Below are 15,389 nucleotides of genomic sequence, written 5' to 3'. Positions count from 1 at the left end.
TGTTCTTCCTAGAAGTTACTAGGACAGAGGAATTATTTCGTCATTTAGCTATTTGAATGTTTGATTAGTCAAATACCAAACTCGATCAGGAGTCCATAGAGATCAATCGCTGTCAACACAACTTGCTCAGGTCAGCTCTCATTTTCCAAGCTATAAAATGGTCAAGAAAGGAATAAGTTTTAAATAACCATTTCCCACTAACTTTCCTTCTTAGATATCTCCTTCTGACTAAGCAGGTCAAACACAACTTACTTGATGGATTAATCAAACTGACAATACTCATTTTCATCATCTAAGGCATAAAAAACTACCCATCACTACTTTTCTTTTATGATAACTCCAGATTAGTTGTATAACGGACTGGCTTATCAAAGCACTTCAGTGCATTTGGATGTTTACTAGCCTACAAAGCAGGTCAAATCATTGGCCAAATTACTAATATAGTCGGTACCTAGTACGAGATAGAGGTGGCAAAACAAGTCATGAACTCATATTTGCAGCCGCCACAAATTTAAAATGAGTTAACACGGATCTAATAAAACAAAGCCCGATTAAGGATGAGTTCTAATGGGTTTGCAAAAAACCCACCTTCGACACATGCTTGTGGTTGGGACTTCAGCGGCCATGCACGACTACTTGGCACCCGCACCCAAGTCACTAACATCCTACCCGAGTCCATCGGCTGTGCCCCATTCCTCGATGGCTTGGTCTAGGTGCACAAAGACTAGGCTTAGTCCCTTGGGGCCAAGCCCAACACCTGGTGCCCCTGCCTAGGTCCACGTAGGGCGGGCCTAGGTCCCCGATGGTCATGCCTGGGCACATTAGGGACTGGTCAAAAAAAGTAGCCATTCACTTATGTCTTCATGATCTCACGCGTCCTTGGCATGCATCACCTAATTATCTGTACAAAAAGAACGTAAGTTCAGTGTAGCGTTCTGTAGAGATATTTGATCCCAAGTTCTTAATAGGGTAACGCAACTAAAACATCTTTCTTTTGTCTTTTAACTGGGCAACGCAACTCCCACATTCAAGATGTTTGATCCCTTAAGCTGTGAGAACTAGAGACGTCGTTGTTTATCAATCACTGCGACTTCTTCATGAAAAGAATGCAAATATCAGCTTGGTAAACCTCAAGTAGGACATCTATCCCTTTTGGGAGGGAAAAGAAAAGACGGAAACTTCTCTTCTGGCAACTCTTCTTGTTTGTATTCTAACGTTGGACTGCTGTACCCTGTTGACTTTCATCGCCAATCAGATATTACTTTTTGCCACTCCCGTCAATCTCTCTCTCTCTCTCTCTAATGTGAATTGTCTAGAACTGTGCCATCTTTCTGAAAGACTGAAAACTTTTTCAGCAATGGCCACGGCCTCGCTCTCTCTCCCAAGAAACTCGGGGAAGCTCCATTCTTTCCTCTTCTTTTGTTCCTTCTCGCTCTGTTTGTCTGTGACAGCAACCGACAAACTCTTGCCTGGTCAGGACATCAGTGGCAACAAGACCTTAGTATCGCCCAACCAAGTGTTCGTGCTCGGATTCTTCAAGACCGGGGGGTCCTCCTCCGCCAACTACTACCTGGGCATTTGGTTCCGGGAGGACCCGTACCAGAAACCCATCTGGGTCGCCAACAGAGAGTACCCGCTTGTGGATTCGTCGGGCGTTCTCGCCATCAGGTACGATGGGAATTTGGTGATGACCGACAGGAGGCAGATTCCGGTGCTGATCAATTCTGTGATGCTTGCCACTAGTAACGGCACGCACGCCACGCTTCTTGATTCTGGCAATTTCGTTCTTGTGGAGGGAGAGAGCGAGAACGTTGTCTGGGAAAGCTTCTTTTATCCATGTGATACGTTGTTACCTGGGATGAGACTCGGGTGGTTCAATTTAGGGACGGACAAGTTGAGGGAACAGTTCCTGGTCTCCTGGCAGACCCCATCAGTTCCTTCCACGGGTTCTTTTGCTCTCGGCCTGAATAAGAATAACCAGACCGAGCTCCGGGTGTGGCACTTCGCCTTCTCGCGGGAGATCGGGTATTGGGACGGCCGCAGATTCAGGTTCCTCTACAACAGCTCCCTGGATGACTACAATTTCAGTTATGTGACCGGTAGGGATGAGATATATTTTACTTTTGCTAATAGGAGGAATGACAGCATTTCCTGGTTTGTGTTGACACCTTTGGGGGAAATTCAAGCTTTCACTATGATCGGGAAGGAGATATCGATGGTGTATAGTCCGATTTGCGAGAATACTTCCTCTTCCAGTGCGACTGACTGCTTCATCGAGCAGCCATTGTCTTGCGGCGACGGGAATAACTTTTCTAAGATAGAAGGGGCGATGCCGAATCCTACTGTGTTCAATGAATCCGATCGTCTGGGTATTAGCGACTGCGAGATCATGTGCAGAACCAATTGCTCTTGCACTGGTTTTGCTTCTTATCGTGATGACGGAACTGGATGCGTGTTTTATTATGTGGACATTAGCTCTATTGTAGACCACATTGGCCAAGGGAATGCCACTATATTTATCCGCAGGAATGCTACCGAAGCAGCCGATCAAGATCCGAGGAGATCGGGTAGGCCTCATCTTAGTACTTGAAAGAGTTTTGACTCTCAAAATCATGTCAAGAAAACAACAAATAATTTCTGACCCATAATTTTCCACTTACCTGGCTGAAGTATATTTTATGTTTGCATATTGGCATTAATTTTCCTCGTATATGCATCATTAAGCGTTCATCTTTCTGTTTAAAAGTTATAATAGCACAGGCCCTTATTTTTTCATATCACTCCCGGTGCAGAAAATGAGATGGTTCTATTTTCAGGTTTTGCTAACAAGAGGCTGCTCTGGGTGATTGTAATCATTCCTGCGGTTATATTGGTAGTTTCTGTGGCAATGTTCATCTCAAGAGGGAAGTGTTCCACTTGTCTAGGTACTGATTAAGATCTTAGCCTGAACAAATTCATAAGATATTTGTCTTCTTAGCCTGAATAGTTTGTTTGATTCTCAAGTAGCAGCGTGGAAGGAGAATCGGACCAGCGCCAATCGAAGTTTGGATCTGTTTCTACGACAACTGAGTTCACCACGAGGTCACAGCAACAGCACTAGTAGACTTGATTCTGTCAGAAAGAGGGATCACGAGCTACCGATTCTCAGTTTCTCTTGTGTCGCAACATCTACAAATAATTTCTCCCCCGCAAATGAACTTGGAGAGGGTGGTTTTGGGCCTGTTTACAAGGTAGTTTGCCCACCAAAGAACACTTGGTTACTTGTGGGTTTATCTTTTATTTTCGGTTCATTTTGTCTCTCTTCATTAGAAGCAGTGTTACGAAGTCCTGACTCTCGTTATGATGGGAAGCTTGATTCTTCAACATTCCTCTAAAAACTTTTTGCAGGGCATGTTGCTGGGGCATGAATTCGCAGTAAAAAGACTTTCTAGGAAGTCCGGACAAGGAATAGAGGAATTCAAAAACGAGGTTCAATTAATATCCAAGCTTCAACATCGGAATCTCGTTAAGTTGTTGGGCTGTTGCATAGAAAGGGAGGAAAAGATTTTGATCTATGAGTACATGGAAAACAAAAGCTTGGATACCTTTCTTTTCGGTATGTAACCGGATCGTTAAATTGCCTTTATTGATTTATAGTCCCACATTCATTTTTTTGGTCACTCATGAGATAAATTACAGATCGTAACAAGAAGCAATTACTGGACTGGAGGAGACGAGTTTCTATAATTGAAGGAATAGCTCAAGGGCTTCTTTACTTACACAAGTATTCTAGGTTAAGGATCATACATCGAGATTTGAAAACCAGCAACATATTGCTAGATGAAGACATGAACCCAAAAATATCAGATTTCGGGATGGCAAGAATTTTTGGGGAGAACGAAGCAAGGGCAAGGACGAATAAAGTTGTGGGAACCTAGTAAGTCTCTCCCATACACATGTAAACTTCGATACCACATGTTTTCTGATATGTTTTAACTGTTTTCTGTTTTTTTTTGTGAGCAGTGGCTATATGTCTCCAGAGTACGCCGTACATGGGCTTTTCTCTACAAAGTCTGATGTATTCAGCTTTGGAGTCATTATTGTCGAAATCATTAGTGGCCAAAGAAACACAACTTTCGCCAATCTAGATCACTCTCTAAACCTGCTTGGACATGTAAGTGATCGCATTCTTCTTATGAGTCTCTTATCCAAATCTCCTATTTGCTCAGCTTCCCAATTGAAGTACTGAACTAGTCCTTAAAAACTGTCTGCATATAGGCTTGGGAGCTCTGGAGTAGTGACCGAGGAATAGAGTTAATTGATCCAGTGGTGGCCAACACATCGTCGATTGGCAAATTGTTGCTATGCCTCCGCATTGCTTTGCTGTGCGTGCAAGAACACCCAGAAGATAGACCCTCGATGTCAGATATTGTTACTGTATTAAGCAACGAAAGTGCAGATCTGCCCCCACCAAAGAAGCCAGCGTTCTCAGCCCATATTGATTATTGTAATTTACTTCATCAGCAAGATCGTTCAACTAAAGATATAAGCTATTCTGTCATAGAAGCTAGATAGCAACTGTAGATACCACGGCAACAGGTCCCGCAGCTATGATATTCTATTAATTTGTGAATATTCAGTCAAGATTTCACATGTAAAGTGAGAGTACGTAGATCATTCTTTTAAATATCTCAGCTAAAATTTTCCGAAGATTCTTTTATCTGTCAGATAGACCGGATCCAGATTATTTTGCATAGTGATTCTGAATTTCATTAGCTTATTCTCGGCCTCATAGTGGATGAGTTTTTCCTTTAATCTTCAGAGATCATGAATTTGATTGAATAATCCATGTCGACTTCTTAGGATCAAACTAAATGGAGAATTAGTTCCTCTTGTTGTTGCATTCGATGCCAGTTACAAATTTTAGCTACTAAAATTGTAAACAGATTCCCTTTTCCTTTGGGCTTAATATGTTAGTGATATACATTTGGCATAGACAGCAAACTGGATCTTTAATCTTTAAGGAGTGAATCTTGATATAGCCAGATCAAAGAGAGTCGAGCCTCTTACCAGCACGTACTATGCTTTAATGATTGTGGAATTTCTTCAGTTAATCGCTTGGAGGTAAATCTAAACATTTCTGGAAGCAATAAGTTCTCCTAGACGGTTGGTTTCCCTAATGCGGAAAGAAAGTTAATTCTCGAGAGAAAAGTCTCCCGTCGTTGATAATATCTCAGGCGATATTTTCTAATTTCCACTAGGTAGCGGTCGACTGATGCTGGTGCCTGATTTTGGAATCCATTTCTAATGTAAAACTGAGTTTCTGTTTGATGTGCAATAGAGCTTCTTTCAGTGCAAAAGCATTGTATCACTAATACAGATTTTGTTATTCAAATTTAGTACCTTTTCAGAAATACTGCAGCTGCTCTGCTTTGGACTTTCTGGTTCCTCAGTTGCGGCTTTCATCCATTGATAATTTCTTAAGTATCTGCTGCACATCCCCGAGTTCTCATGACCGAATAATTTATACTCTTACGAAATTTGATTGCTTCTTCCACTGCTTATTTATCAAAATTAGAAGCTTTCCTCTTAAAAGGTGTACTCTTGTTTTTCCAAACGAATCCAGCATTTTGCCACTATTGGGTCAATTAATCATACTGAGCATCAAATCTTGAAAAGCCATAGAATGAACATCAGAAATACGAGCTGGAATAGAAAGAGCTGTGTTAGGGTGAGCATTTTTTGTTGATACCCATGTCGATTGAATGAGAGGAAACTTGTACTAGGCAAACTGTCAATTGTCAAACAACAGTGTTAGGCAAGTCTGCCAATTGATGCAAGTTGCAACAGTCCTAAGACTGCATTGAACTTGGATTGACTACACTCACAGACAAGGGAGTAGTGGGCAAGTGGCAAGATCTCAAGGAACCTAGCAATGGAAGTTTTACTGAGAACGCAGCAGGAGAAAAAGAGGAGGCTTTATGGAGACACAGAGACTGGCAAAATTAAAAACAACATTTGATGTATTCTCCCTTTACCTAGTAGTTGCTAGGATATCACTACACTTAGGCTGATGGTTTTCAGTTCGGAGTTCTGGTTTTTTAACTACTAGTTGCAATTTAAACCGTTTCAATGCAATCTTAGTTTGGGATACTTCAGTCTTCTTCAATCTATTTGCTCCAATTCGGGTAGTTTGGTCTTGAAAAGTACTTTTCATTTAGGGAAGAGGCGAAGTCAGATTGCTTCAAAATTTGAAATTATCTTAGGATTGACTTGGCCATTCCCACAGAAAACACCACGTTTGGAAAAAGCTAAATGATCCTCCTCATGGTATTACCTGCTTACTTTTGCTGCTTGGGCAGTCGACCTAGTTGGATTTCACTTTTACGTTGTATATCAATCCAGTATCTTTAAATCATGTTGAGGATCGGCATAATCCCCTGCATGAGTTTTCAGAAACTAATCTCGTTTGAAGGACGATTTCCTGGCAATAAGCATGCTCTGTATGATAAATTCGAAGAAGCCCCGACTGTCATTTGACTACTTTTACCCGCATTATGTGTGCATGCATACATTGAGCTTTATGATCCTCCTCCAAAGACTCCCTTTCATTTCTAGTCGAAGATAGTTACTGTAACAACCCGGTCCGATGAGGGCGGGGAGTGGTCGCCGGGGTCCGAGGACCTGGACAAGGAGCGGCTCCTCCCACGTCGCTTGAGGGGGGAGTCCCGGGCAACTTATAAAGGCTTGGGAAGCCTTAACTTGCAAGAGGCCTTTTCTGGGGTAGTATGGACTGCCTTCGGAGGAACAAAACCGTGAGGACTTTGTGTCCAAAGCGGACAATATATTGCGAGTGGGACCCAAGTCGTTACAGGTGGTATCAGAGCCGACTCCCGACCGCATGTGAGGCCACAGCGAGGACCCTATGCTTGAAGGGGGAGAGTGTGACAACCCGGTCCGATGAGGGCGGGGAGTGGTCGCCGGGGCTTGGGAAGCCTTAACTTGCAAGAGGCCTTTTAACTTGCAAGAGGCCTTTTCTGGGGATAGTATGGGCTGCCTTCGGAGGAACAAAACCGTGAGGATTTAGTGTCCAAAGCGGACAATATCTTGCGAGTGGGACCCAGGTCGTTACAGTGACTTAAGCAGAGGCATGCTAATCAAGTTTCCTTCTTGGAGAATTGTAAAGGTCACGAAAGTCCTGCCACCAAGTTCAGCAAACCGTGAAGGTGACCCTGAAAATGAAAGGGGCGATTGCATTACCATGACTGTTGTGACTTAGAAACCAAGTCATTTTCAACCCTGATTGGCTATATAATACACCGCGAAGGTCTTTGTCCAACAACAATGCTTTGAAAACCCACAGAATTCACAGCATGAACTAAATCAGGAGTTTGTTCCTTGCATGATTAACCACAGTGACAAAAATTGAAATGGAACAATTAGTTTAAAGAAGGTGCTATCTAATCAAAAAAAGAAAAAAAGAGCTGTGCTCCCCTTCTTCCTCCCTTCTCTGTGAATAATGAAATGAAATTTTGTGATCTAGAAACAGTTTGATTATGGATAAATCCTCCGTACAAAAAGAATTGCCTCGCTACCTCGCTTCCATAACGGAATATGTTATATCATTCAATGAGCAACCTTGCCGCTCTTGCCCACTGCAATTCCTTTCGCGTGAAGAAAACGCTGCCTGTTTTGGTGAAGGCAGATTGGCACTCTCATTAGTTAGCATTGAAACAACATATGACATGTTTGGTCTGTCTTCTGGTAGCTCTTGTATGCACAATAGCGCAATGTGTAGGGACAGAGAGAATTCTCTTGCAGAAGACGGATCAACTGATACAGGGTCCATCAACTCAATGCCTCGACCAGAGGACCACAATTCCCAAGCCTAAACAATCGACTTTTCTTGGTCAGCTCCCAGATAATGTAAGAAAGATACTAGGCTATTTGTACATGTAATTTGTAATTCTGGGCAAAAACCTTACATATCCTAGCAGGTTTAGAGAACGATCCAAATGAGTGAATGTTGTATTCTTTCTGCCGCTAATGATCTCCAGCATGATCACTCCAAAGCTGAATACATCAGATTTAGTAGAGAAATGGCCGTGAACAGCATACTCTGGAGACATGTAACCACTGCATTAGAACAATTAATTAGCCATTCGGGGGAAATACATGAGGAATCCATGTTATTCGTATCTTAAGAGACTTACTATGTCCCGACTACCCTAGTGGTCTTTGCCCACACTTCATTCTCCCCGAAAATTCTCGCCAACCCAAAGTCTGATATTTTCGGGTTCATGTCTTTATCCAACAAAATGTTACTGCTTTTCAGATCGCGGTGGATGATCTTTAATCTGGAATGCTGGTGCAGATAAAGAAGTCCTTGAGCTATTCCTTGGATTATAAACACACGTGTCTTCCACTCCAGCAGTGGCTTCTTGTTAGGATCTGTATAATTATTGTTCGGTTAAATCACAAAGGGCACTTGATATAAAGCATCAACTAATCAAAAGAAGTTAGATCATCACGTACTGAAAAGAAAGGAATCCAAGCTTCTGTTAGCCATGTACTCATAGATCAAGATGCTTTCTTCTCTTTCAATGCAACAACCGAGCACCCTGACAAGGTTCCGGTGCTGGAGCTTGGAAACTAACTGAACCTCATTTTTGAACTCCTCTAGCCCTTGTCTGGACTTCCTAGAAAGTCGCTTCACTGCAATTTCATGCCCCAACAGCATACCCTGCATGAATCACTTGTGCCATTTAGTATAATATATTGCACGTTAGTATAATATATTGCACGTTGGATACTGCAACCGCATCATCTTAAATTCAAGGTTTTTATTCGAGAAGAAGGACAAAAACAATGAGAAGAAAAAGCACTGGCATTGATCCATGATTGATGAATAACCTTATAAACAGGCCCAAAACCACCCTCGCCTAGTTCATTCGCAGGAGAAAAATTATCCGTGGCCTCTGACACACAAGAAAAGCTGAGAATTGGCAGCTCATGATCTCTCTTTCTGACAGATTTGAGTTTACTAGAGAGGCTGTCTCGAGTTTTCTCTGAGACATCAGTACCCATTTGGTTCAGGAACAACTCCAGGCTTCTTTTTGCATTTGTTTCTTTCACATGCCATGCTGCTCTCAGGAATCAAGCAATACAGTGAGAAATGAGTCCAAAAGATAAAAAAAGAGCCAATTTGTTTTTGTTTATGAGTAGATTCAGTACCTATGCAGGTGTGACTTTTCCTTCTTGAGATAACGCCAAATGCTGAAACAATAAATACAACTACGGGAATGGTTATTATCAGCCATAGCAGCCTCTTTTTCCAATGACCTGAAAATGAAACTGAATCATCACATGTTCAAAGTGATGCCCATATACATCATAGTATGTTGAAGTCATTTCTTTTCAAAGGTCTGATTCTATTAAATTGGTGGATCAAGCTAGTCATAGATTTTAATGTTTGATAGATGTGTGTAACTAATGGAGGCAAAAAATATGGGGATGTCAGCATCAATATTCCATAAGTCATTTACTAATTTAGGTCAGCCTATCAACAAAAATGCAAGTAATGAGCTTATAATTCTTTTTTAAGAGGTTAATATGGGAACTTGAAGTACGGGATAAATCAGAAGAAACGTCCAGGTTAACATCATGGAATAAGTTATGAATCCTACCGCTATTCCTTGGAAACCGATGAGCGGGTTTGGTGATATTCCCGCGAACAAACACGGTGGTATTCCCTTGGCCAGTTTCATCCACAGTGAACTGTACATCTCCATGGTAAAATTGACATCCACTACCGTCATCATGATAAGAAGCAAAAGCAGTACAAGAGCAATTACTCCTGCATATTATTTCGCAGTCACTAATGCCCAGAGTATCAGACTCATCGAAAGTGCTAGGATTTGGCAAGGACCCTTCTATCCTTGAAAAGTTATTCCCGACTGCGCAAAATGGTGGCTTCTCAATATAGCAGTCGGCCGCACTGTTAGAGGAAGTATTTTCACAAATCGGACTATACGATAACGAAATTTCCTTCCCAATCATCGTGAAAACCTGAATTTCTCCTGACGGGGCCATTACAAACCAGGACCAACTATTATTTCCCTTAGTAGCAAAAGTTAAGTAAAGATCAGTACTGCTAGACGCGAAAGTGAAATTGTAATTATTGAGCGAGCTGTTAAAGAGGAACCTGAATCTCCGACCATCGTAATACCCGATTAGTCTCGAGACGTCCGCGCGGTGCCACACTTTGAGTTGGGTCTTGTTGTGTCTGAACAGAGCAAGAGAGAAAGAACCGGTGGCTGGAACAGATGGACTCTGCCACGAAACAAGAAATTGGTCCCTCGACTTATCAGTGCCTATATCGAGAAACCCTAGTTTCATGCCGGGCAGGAATGTGTCTGATGGATAATAAAAGCTTTCCCAGACAGTGCTTAGTCCTTCCACAAGGACAAAATTGCCAGAATCAAGTAATGTGGCATTTGTGTTATTACTAGCAGCCAACATCTCAGCATTGACCAAGAATTGTATGTTCCTCCTATCAGAAATCACCAAGTTCCCATCAAACCTGATATAGAGAACACAGGAAGAATCAAGAAGCGGGTAATCTCGATTCGCGACCCAGACGGGTTTCTTGTAAGGATCATCCTTGAACCAGATGGCCAAGTAGTAGTTTCTTGAGGAAGACCCACCAGTCCTAAAGAATCCTAGTTCAAACACCTCATTAGATGACACCAAAGTCTTGTTGTCTGTCAAGTCCTGACCAGGCACAAGACTCTTTGTTGCCTCAGACAGCCACAACGAGCAGCTAATGAAGATGAGAAGAGTACAGGACTTGCTCAATTTCTTTGAAAGGGAAGACGAAGATGTGGTAGCCATTGAAGAGAACTCTGCTGAAAAGTTGGGTGATGGTTGAGTTTTGTAAATTGGAATGTATCAGTAATCATTAGTCCTTGGAACTGTGTAAGAGAGAGAGAGAGAGAGAGAGAGAGAGAGAGAGAGAGAGAGAGAGAACGAAGCGGAAGAGTCAAATTATAATCGCATTCCCATTGCCCAAGTGGAAAAACAATGGTCAACATGAATGGCAAGAAAGAATTTAAGATCAGCTCAATCAAAGCCATCGTCTTCAAAGAAACAAAAATTCATCACAATTCCAATTGGTATAATCTCATCTTCACTTTTGTGGACCGAAGCGTGGTCAAGAAGAGTGTCGCACGCTTGGTTTCAGCCGGAAAGTAAGCAAAATTGGTCAGCAAAAAAACCAAGTTTCTTTTACGGTGAATATACATACATTCTTTTTCGGGGAATTATGCATACTTTGAGTTACGAAAAATTAACTTGCACTTCTCAGCAAACTTTAAATTTTGCATCGGCCAGGTATCCTGCAGACAGCCTCCTCCGAACCCCCAATAAGCTTGTAGAGGAGTGCTTGTCTAATATTGCTTTCTAAAGAGAGCACACAACATGATTGTCTAGTCTTCATTTCGTTCTGGCGGAAGGAGAGAGCACTGTTCTCATGATATTCACTATTTCCTCGTGTGTCAAATCCAGTAAGTTTGAGTCAAGAGTCATGACAATGCTTTTCACATTGCCTGGTTCAGTTGTTTGAGATTTAAGATGGTTGCCAAAGTCTTGCCACCAAGTTCAGCAAACCATGAAGGTGACGCTGAAGAAGAAAGGTGTGCTCGCATTAGCATGACTTTTGTGCCTTAGAAACCAAGTCAGTTTCAACATCCATGTTGTCTTCATAAGAGAGGTCTCTGTCAGATGAACAATGCTTCAAAGAACCCACGTTTCGATTCACAGCATAAAATGAATCGGGAGTTTGTTCTATCTACTGATTCACCACACTGATGAAAATTGGAACAGAAAAAATATTGGAACAATTAGCTGAATGATGGTGCTCTATAAACAATTACATGACAATGAATTTTCTGTACAACAAGAATTTATCTTTGAATTCGACTGCTACCTTGCTTCCACCGTGGAATAGGTTATCTCGATTGACAAGCAACCATGGTGCTCTTGTGAACCATGATACCCTACATGTGAAGAAAATGCTGCCTGTTTCGGTGAAGGCAGATTGGAACTCTCGTTACTTAGCATGGAAACAACATCTGACATGTTTGGTCTATCTTCTGGACACTCTTGTACGCACAACAGCGAAATGTGTAGAAACAGAGAAAATTCTCTTATGGAAGACGGATCAGCTGATACAAGGTCCATTACCTCAACTCCGTGCCCAGATTTCCACAATTCCCAAGCCTAAATACATACAACATTTCGTAGTCAGCTCATGGATTGTGTAAAAAAGAGATTTAGGCTATTTTGTGTATGTACTTCATAATGCCAGGCTAAACACTGCAACTTACATATCCTAGCAGGTTTAGAGAGCGATCCAAATGAGTGAAGGTTGTGTTCTTTCTACCACTAATGATCTCCAGCATAATCACTCCAAAGCTGAATACATCAGACTTCGTAGGGAAAAGGCCATGCACAGCAGACTCTGGAGACATATAACCGCTGCATCAAAACATTTAATTAGCCATTCAGAACATTACATGAGGAACACCTGTTTATTTGTGTCTTAAGAGACTTGCTATTTCCCGACAACCCTAGTGGTCTTCTCCCGCACTTGATTCTCTCCGAAAATTCTCGCCATCCCAAAGTCAGATATTTTAGGGTGCATGTCTTTATCCAACAAAATGTTGCTAGTCTTCAGATCGCGATGGATGATCCTTAATCTAGAATACTGGTGCAGATAAAGAAGTCCTTGAGCTATTCCTTCGATGATTAACACACGTCTCTTCCATTCCAGAAGCGGCTTCTTGTGAGGATCTGTACCAGTATTATTCAGTCTAAATCACAAAGGACACATGATTGATAGCATCAATTAATCAGAAAAGTTATAACACGTACTGAAAAGAAAGGAATCCAAGCTTTTGTTAGCCATGTACTCATAGATTAAGATTTTTTCTTCTCTCTCGATGCAACAATCCAGCAACCTGACAAGATTCCTGTGCTGGAGCTTCGAGACTAACTGAACCTCATTCTTGAACTCCTCTATCCCTTGCCCGGACTTCCTAGAAAGTCGCTTCACAGCAATTTCATGCCCCAATAACAAACCCTGCAATAAAAACTAGGGCCATTTACTCTAAGATATTGCATCTCAGGAGCTGCACATGGATTGGGAAATTTCATGTTTCTACTTGAGATTAAAAAGGATCAAAACAATGAGAAGAAAAAGTTTTCATATTGAATTACTGATTTACAAATAACCTTATAAACAGGCCCAAAACCACCCTTGCCTAGTTCATTTGCTGGAGAAAAATTATTCGTGGCCACTGACACACAAGAAAAGCTGAGAATCGGTAGCTCATGATCTCTCTTTCTGAGAGATTTGAGTTTACTAGTGCGGCCGTCTCGATTTTCCACCCAGACATCAGACCCCAGTAGGATCAGGAACAACTCCAAGCTCCTTTTCGTGTTTGTTCCTCTCTCATTCCATGCTGCTTCAAGAATCAAGCAATTCAATGAGAAATGAGTCAAATAAAGAAAAGAACCAATATTTTTGCTTATGAGTAGATTCAGTACCTATGCAAGTGTGACTTTTCCATCTTAAGATAACAACAGAAGCTGAAATGGCGAGTACAACTAGGGAAATAATTGTTATCAGCCAGAGAAGCCTCTTTTTCCAAGGACCTGAAGATGAAACTGAATCATCACACATTCAAGGCAAAACCCATATGACATACCATAATCGAATCAAACCTTTTTTCTAAGGTTTCATTTCATTATAATTGGCAGATCAATCTAGTCGTGGATTTCGATAGATATATGTGACTAATGGAGGCCAAAAGTACGGGATGTAAGCATCACCATTTTATGAGTCATTTACTTATTTAGGCCGAGCTATCCAATGAAATTGCAAATAATGATCTTGTATTTCTTGTTTTAGAAGTTCACATGGTTACTTGATGTTTAGGATAAAATCTGAAGATCCATGCAGATTAATATTATGCAACAAGTTGCCGAACCTACCGGAATTCCTTGGAAGTCGGTAAGCTGTTTCAGTGAAATTCCCACGAACAAACATGGTGGTGTTCCGTTGGCCGGTTTCACCTGCAGTGAACTCTATATTTTCATAGTAAAACTGACATCCAGTGCCGTCATCATGATACGAATTGAAAGCAGTGCAGGAGCAATTACTCCGGCACATTATTTCGCAGTCACTAATGCCCAGACCATCGGATTCATTGAAAGCACTAGGATTTGGCATCGGCCCTTCTATCCTTGAGAAGTTATTACCATCTGCACATAAGGGCAGCTTCTCGATATAACAGTTGGCCGCATTGTTAGACGAAGTATTTGTGCATATCGTACTATACACTACCGATATTTCCTTCCCAATCTTTGAGAAAGCCTGAATTTCCCCTGTTGGGGATATAACGAACCAGGAAAAAGTATCATTTCCCTTAGTAGCAAAAGTTAAGTAAGTCTCAGTAATGCTAGACACAAAAGTGAAATTGTAGTCATTGAGTGAGCTGTTGAACAAGAACCTGAATCTCTGACCATCATAGTACCCGATCAGTCGAAAAACCTCGTCGCGGTGCCACACTCCAAGTTGGGTCTTATCCTTTTCTAGTAGAGCAAGAACGAAGGAACCGATGGAGAGAACAGATGGACTCTGCCACGAAACAAGGAACTGGTTCCTCATTTTACCAGTGCCTGTATCCAAAAACCCAAGTTTCATCCCGGGTAGGAATGTGTCAGATGGATAGTAAAAGCCTTCCCAAACTGTGCTATCGCCTTCCATCAGAATAAAATTGCCAGAATCAAGCAATATGGCGCTTGTGCTATTACTAGTAGATACTTCATTGACTATATGCTGAATCAGCCTTTTATCAGAAATCACCAAGTTCCCGTCATTCCTGATGGAGAGAACACCAGAAGAATCAATAAGCGGGTATCCTCGATTCGCAACCCAGACCGGTTTCTTGTGAGGATCATCCTTGAACCAAATGCCCAAGTAGTAGTTGCTTGAGGAAGACCGACCAGTCCGGAAGAATCCTAGCTCAAACACTTCATTGGATGAGACCAACGTCTTGTTGTCCGTCAAGTCCTGACCAGGCACGAGAATGTTGGTTGCCTCGGATAGCCGCAACAAACAGCTAAAGAAGATCATGAGAAAAACATAGGACTTGCTTAACTTCTTTGAGAGGGAACGCAAAGTTGTTGCGGCCATCGAAGAGAAGAATCTCATTTTCTGGAAAGTTTTTTGGTCAGACGTTCTCTGAAAAGTTGGGTGATGCGTGAGTTTGGAAAACTGGAATGTATAATTTATCAGTAGGGAAAAGAATGGTTCTACAGATTAGCATTTTCGATTAGACAAATTG

At 41.7% G+C, this 15,389-nt stretch overlaps 3 protein-coding genes across 7 annotated transcripts; 1 reads left to right on the top strand and 2 right to left on the bottom strand.

Moving 5' to 3' along the window:
• Window positions 1–1,283: 1,283 nt before the first annotated feature.
• LOC130134566 (receptor-like serine/threonine-protein kinase SD1-8) lies at window positions 1,284–4,691 on the top strand. 3 transcript variants are annotated; one of them, XM_056306126.1, is made up of 7 exons: window positions 1,284–2,567; window positions 2,817–2,924; window positions 3,010–3,230; window positions 3,388–3,595; window positions 3,679–3,916; window positions 4,003–4,153; window positions 4,258–4,691. In XM_056306126.1, exons 1-7 carry the CDS (start codon window positions 1,358–1,360, stop codon window positions 4,552–4,554), a joined length of 2,433 nt encoding a protein of 810 aa, XP_056162101.1. In that variant the 5' UTR covers window positions 1,284–1,357; the 3' UTR covers window positions 4,555–4,691. The 3 variants fall into 3 exon arrangements, with proteins under 3 accessions (XP_056162101.1, XP_056162100.1, XP_056162099.1); XM_056306125.1 differs by having other exon boundaries at window positions 3,007–3,230; XM_056306124.1 differs by having other exon boundaries at window positions 3,004–3,230.
• A 2,662-nt stretch (window positions 4,692–7,353) lies between these two features.
• On the bottom strand, window positions 7,354–10,959 carry LOC115691540 (G-type lectin S-receptor-like serine/threonine-protein kinase At1g11330). Of its 2 annotated transcripts, XM_030618192.2 has the most exons (7): window positions 9,666–10,958; window positions 9,214–9,321; window positions 8,893–9,122; window positions 8,515–8,722; window positions 8,193–8,430; window positions 7,965–8,115; window positions 7,354–7,867 (listed from the first exon to the last, which is right to left on the bottom strand). In XM_030618192.2, the coding sequence occupies exons 1-7, from the start codon at window positions 10,870–10,872 to the stop codon at window positions 7,571–7,573; spliced, it is 2,439 nt and encodes an 812-aa protein (XP_030474052.2). In that variant the 5' UTR covers window positions 10,873–10,958; the 3' UTR covers window positions 7,354–7,570. The 2 variants fall into 2 exon arrangements, with proteins under 2 accessions (XP_030474052.2, XP_056162102.1); XM_056306127.1 differs by lacking the exon at window positions 7,354–7,867 and having other exon boundaries at window positions 7,959–8,098; window positions 9,666–10,959.
• An 888-nt stretch (window positions 10,960–11,847) lies between these two features.
• LOC115691539 (receptor-like serine/threonine-protein kinase SD1-8) lies at window positions 11,848–15,337 on the bottom strand. Of its 2 annotated transcripts, XM_056306116.1 has the most exons (7): window positions 14,035–15,337; window positions 13,588–13,695; window positions 13,273–13,505; window positions 12,913–13,120; window positions 12,594–12,831; window positions 12,366–12,516; window positions 11,848–12,258 (listed from the first exon to the last, which is right to left on the bottom strand). In XM_056306116.1, the coding sequence occupies exons 1-7, from the start codon at window positions 15,254–15,256 to the stop codon at window positions 11,962–11,964; spliced, it is 2,457 nt and encodes an 818-aa protein (XP_056162091.1). In that variant the 5' UTR covers window positions 15,257–15,337; the 3' UTR covers window positions 11,848–11,961. The 2 variants fall into 2 exon arrangements, with proteins under 2 accessions (XP_056162091.1, XP_056162090.1); XM_056306115.1 differs by lacking the exons at window positions 11,848–12,258; window positions 12,366–12,516 and having other exon boundaries at window positions 12,540–12,831; window positions 13,273–13,502.
• Window positions 15,338–15,389: the final 52 nt, after the last annotated feature.

Source organism: Syzygium oleosum, unplaced genomic scaffold (genome assembly GCF_021117445.2).
Source record: "Syzygium oleosum isolate NSW1041296 unplaced genomic scaffold, Sole_v2.1 Sole_v2.41, whole genome shotgun sequence".
In the NCBI taxonomy this organism is placed as follows: domain Eukaryota; kingdom Viridiplantae; phylum Streptophyta; class Magnoliopsida; order Myrtales; family Myrtaceae; genus Syzygium; species Syzygium oleosum.
Note: the sequence above shows the minus strand (reverse complement) of the source record. Positions and strands in the feature narration are given on the sequence as shown.

Excerpts from the sequence above, each read along its gene's own strand:
- LOC130134566 (XM_056306124.1), top strand. The coding sequence starts at position 1,358 with ATGGCCACGGCCTCGCTCTCTCTCCCAAGAAACTCGGGGAAGCTCCAT. Across the intron at positions 2,568-2,816 it reads TCAAGATCCGAGGAGATCGG|GTTTTGCTAACAAGAGGCTG; the intron begins GTAGGCCTCATC and ends TTCTATTTTCAG. Across the intron at positions 4,154-4,257 it reads CTCTAAACCTGCTTGGACAT|GCTTGGGAGCTCTGGAGTAG; the intron begins GTAAGTGATCGC and ends GTCTGCATATAG.
- LOC115691540 (XM_030618192.2), bottom strand. The coding sequence starts at position 10,872 with ATGGCTACCACATCTTCGTCTTCCCTTTCAAAGAAATTGAGCAAGTCC. Across the intron at positions 8,431-8,514 it reads CTTGGATTCCTTTCTTTTCA|ATCCTAACAAGAAGCCACTG; the intron begins GTACGTGATGAT and ends ATAATTATACAG. Across the intron at positions 8,116-8,192 it reads ACTAGGGTAGTCGGGACATA|TGGTTACATGTCTCCAGAGT; the intron begins GTAAGTCTCTTA and ends GTTCTAATGCAG.
- LOC115691539 (XM_056306116.1), bottom strand. The coding sequence starts at position 15,256 with ATGAGATTCTTCTCTTCGATGGCCGCAACAACTTTGCGTTCCCTCTCA. Across the intron at positions 13,696-14,034 it reads CCGACTTCCAAGGAATTCCG|GTCCTTGGAAAAAGAGGCTT; the intron begins GTAGGTTCGGCA and ends TTTCATCTTCAG. Across the intron at positions 12,259-12,365 it reads CTCTAAACCTGCTAGGATAT|GCTTGGGAATTGTGGAAATC; the intron begins GTAAGTTGCAGT and ends GTATGTATTTAG.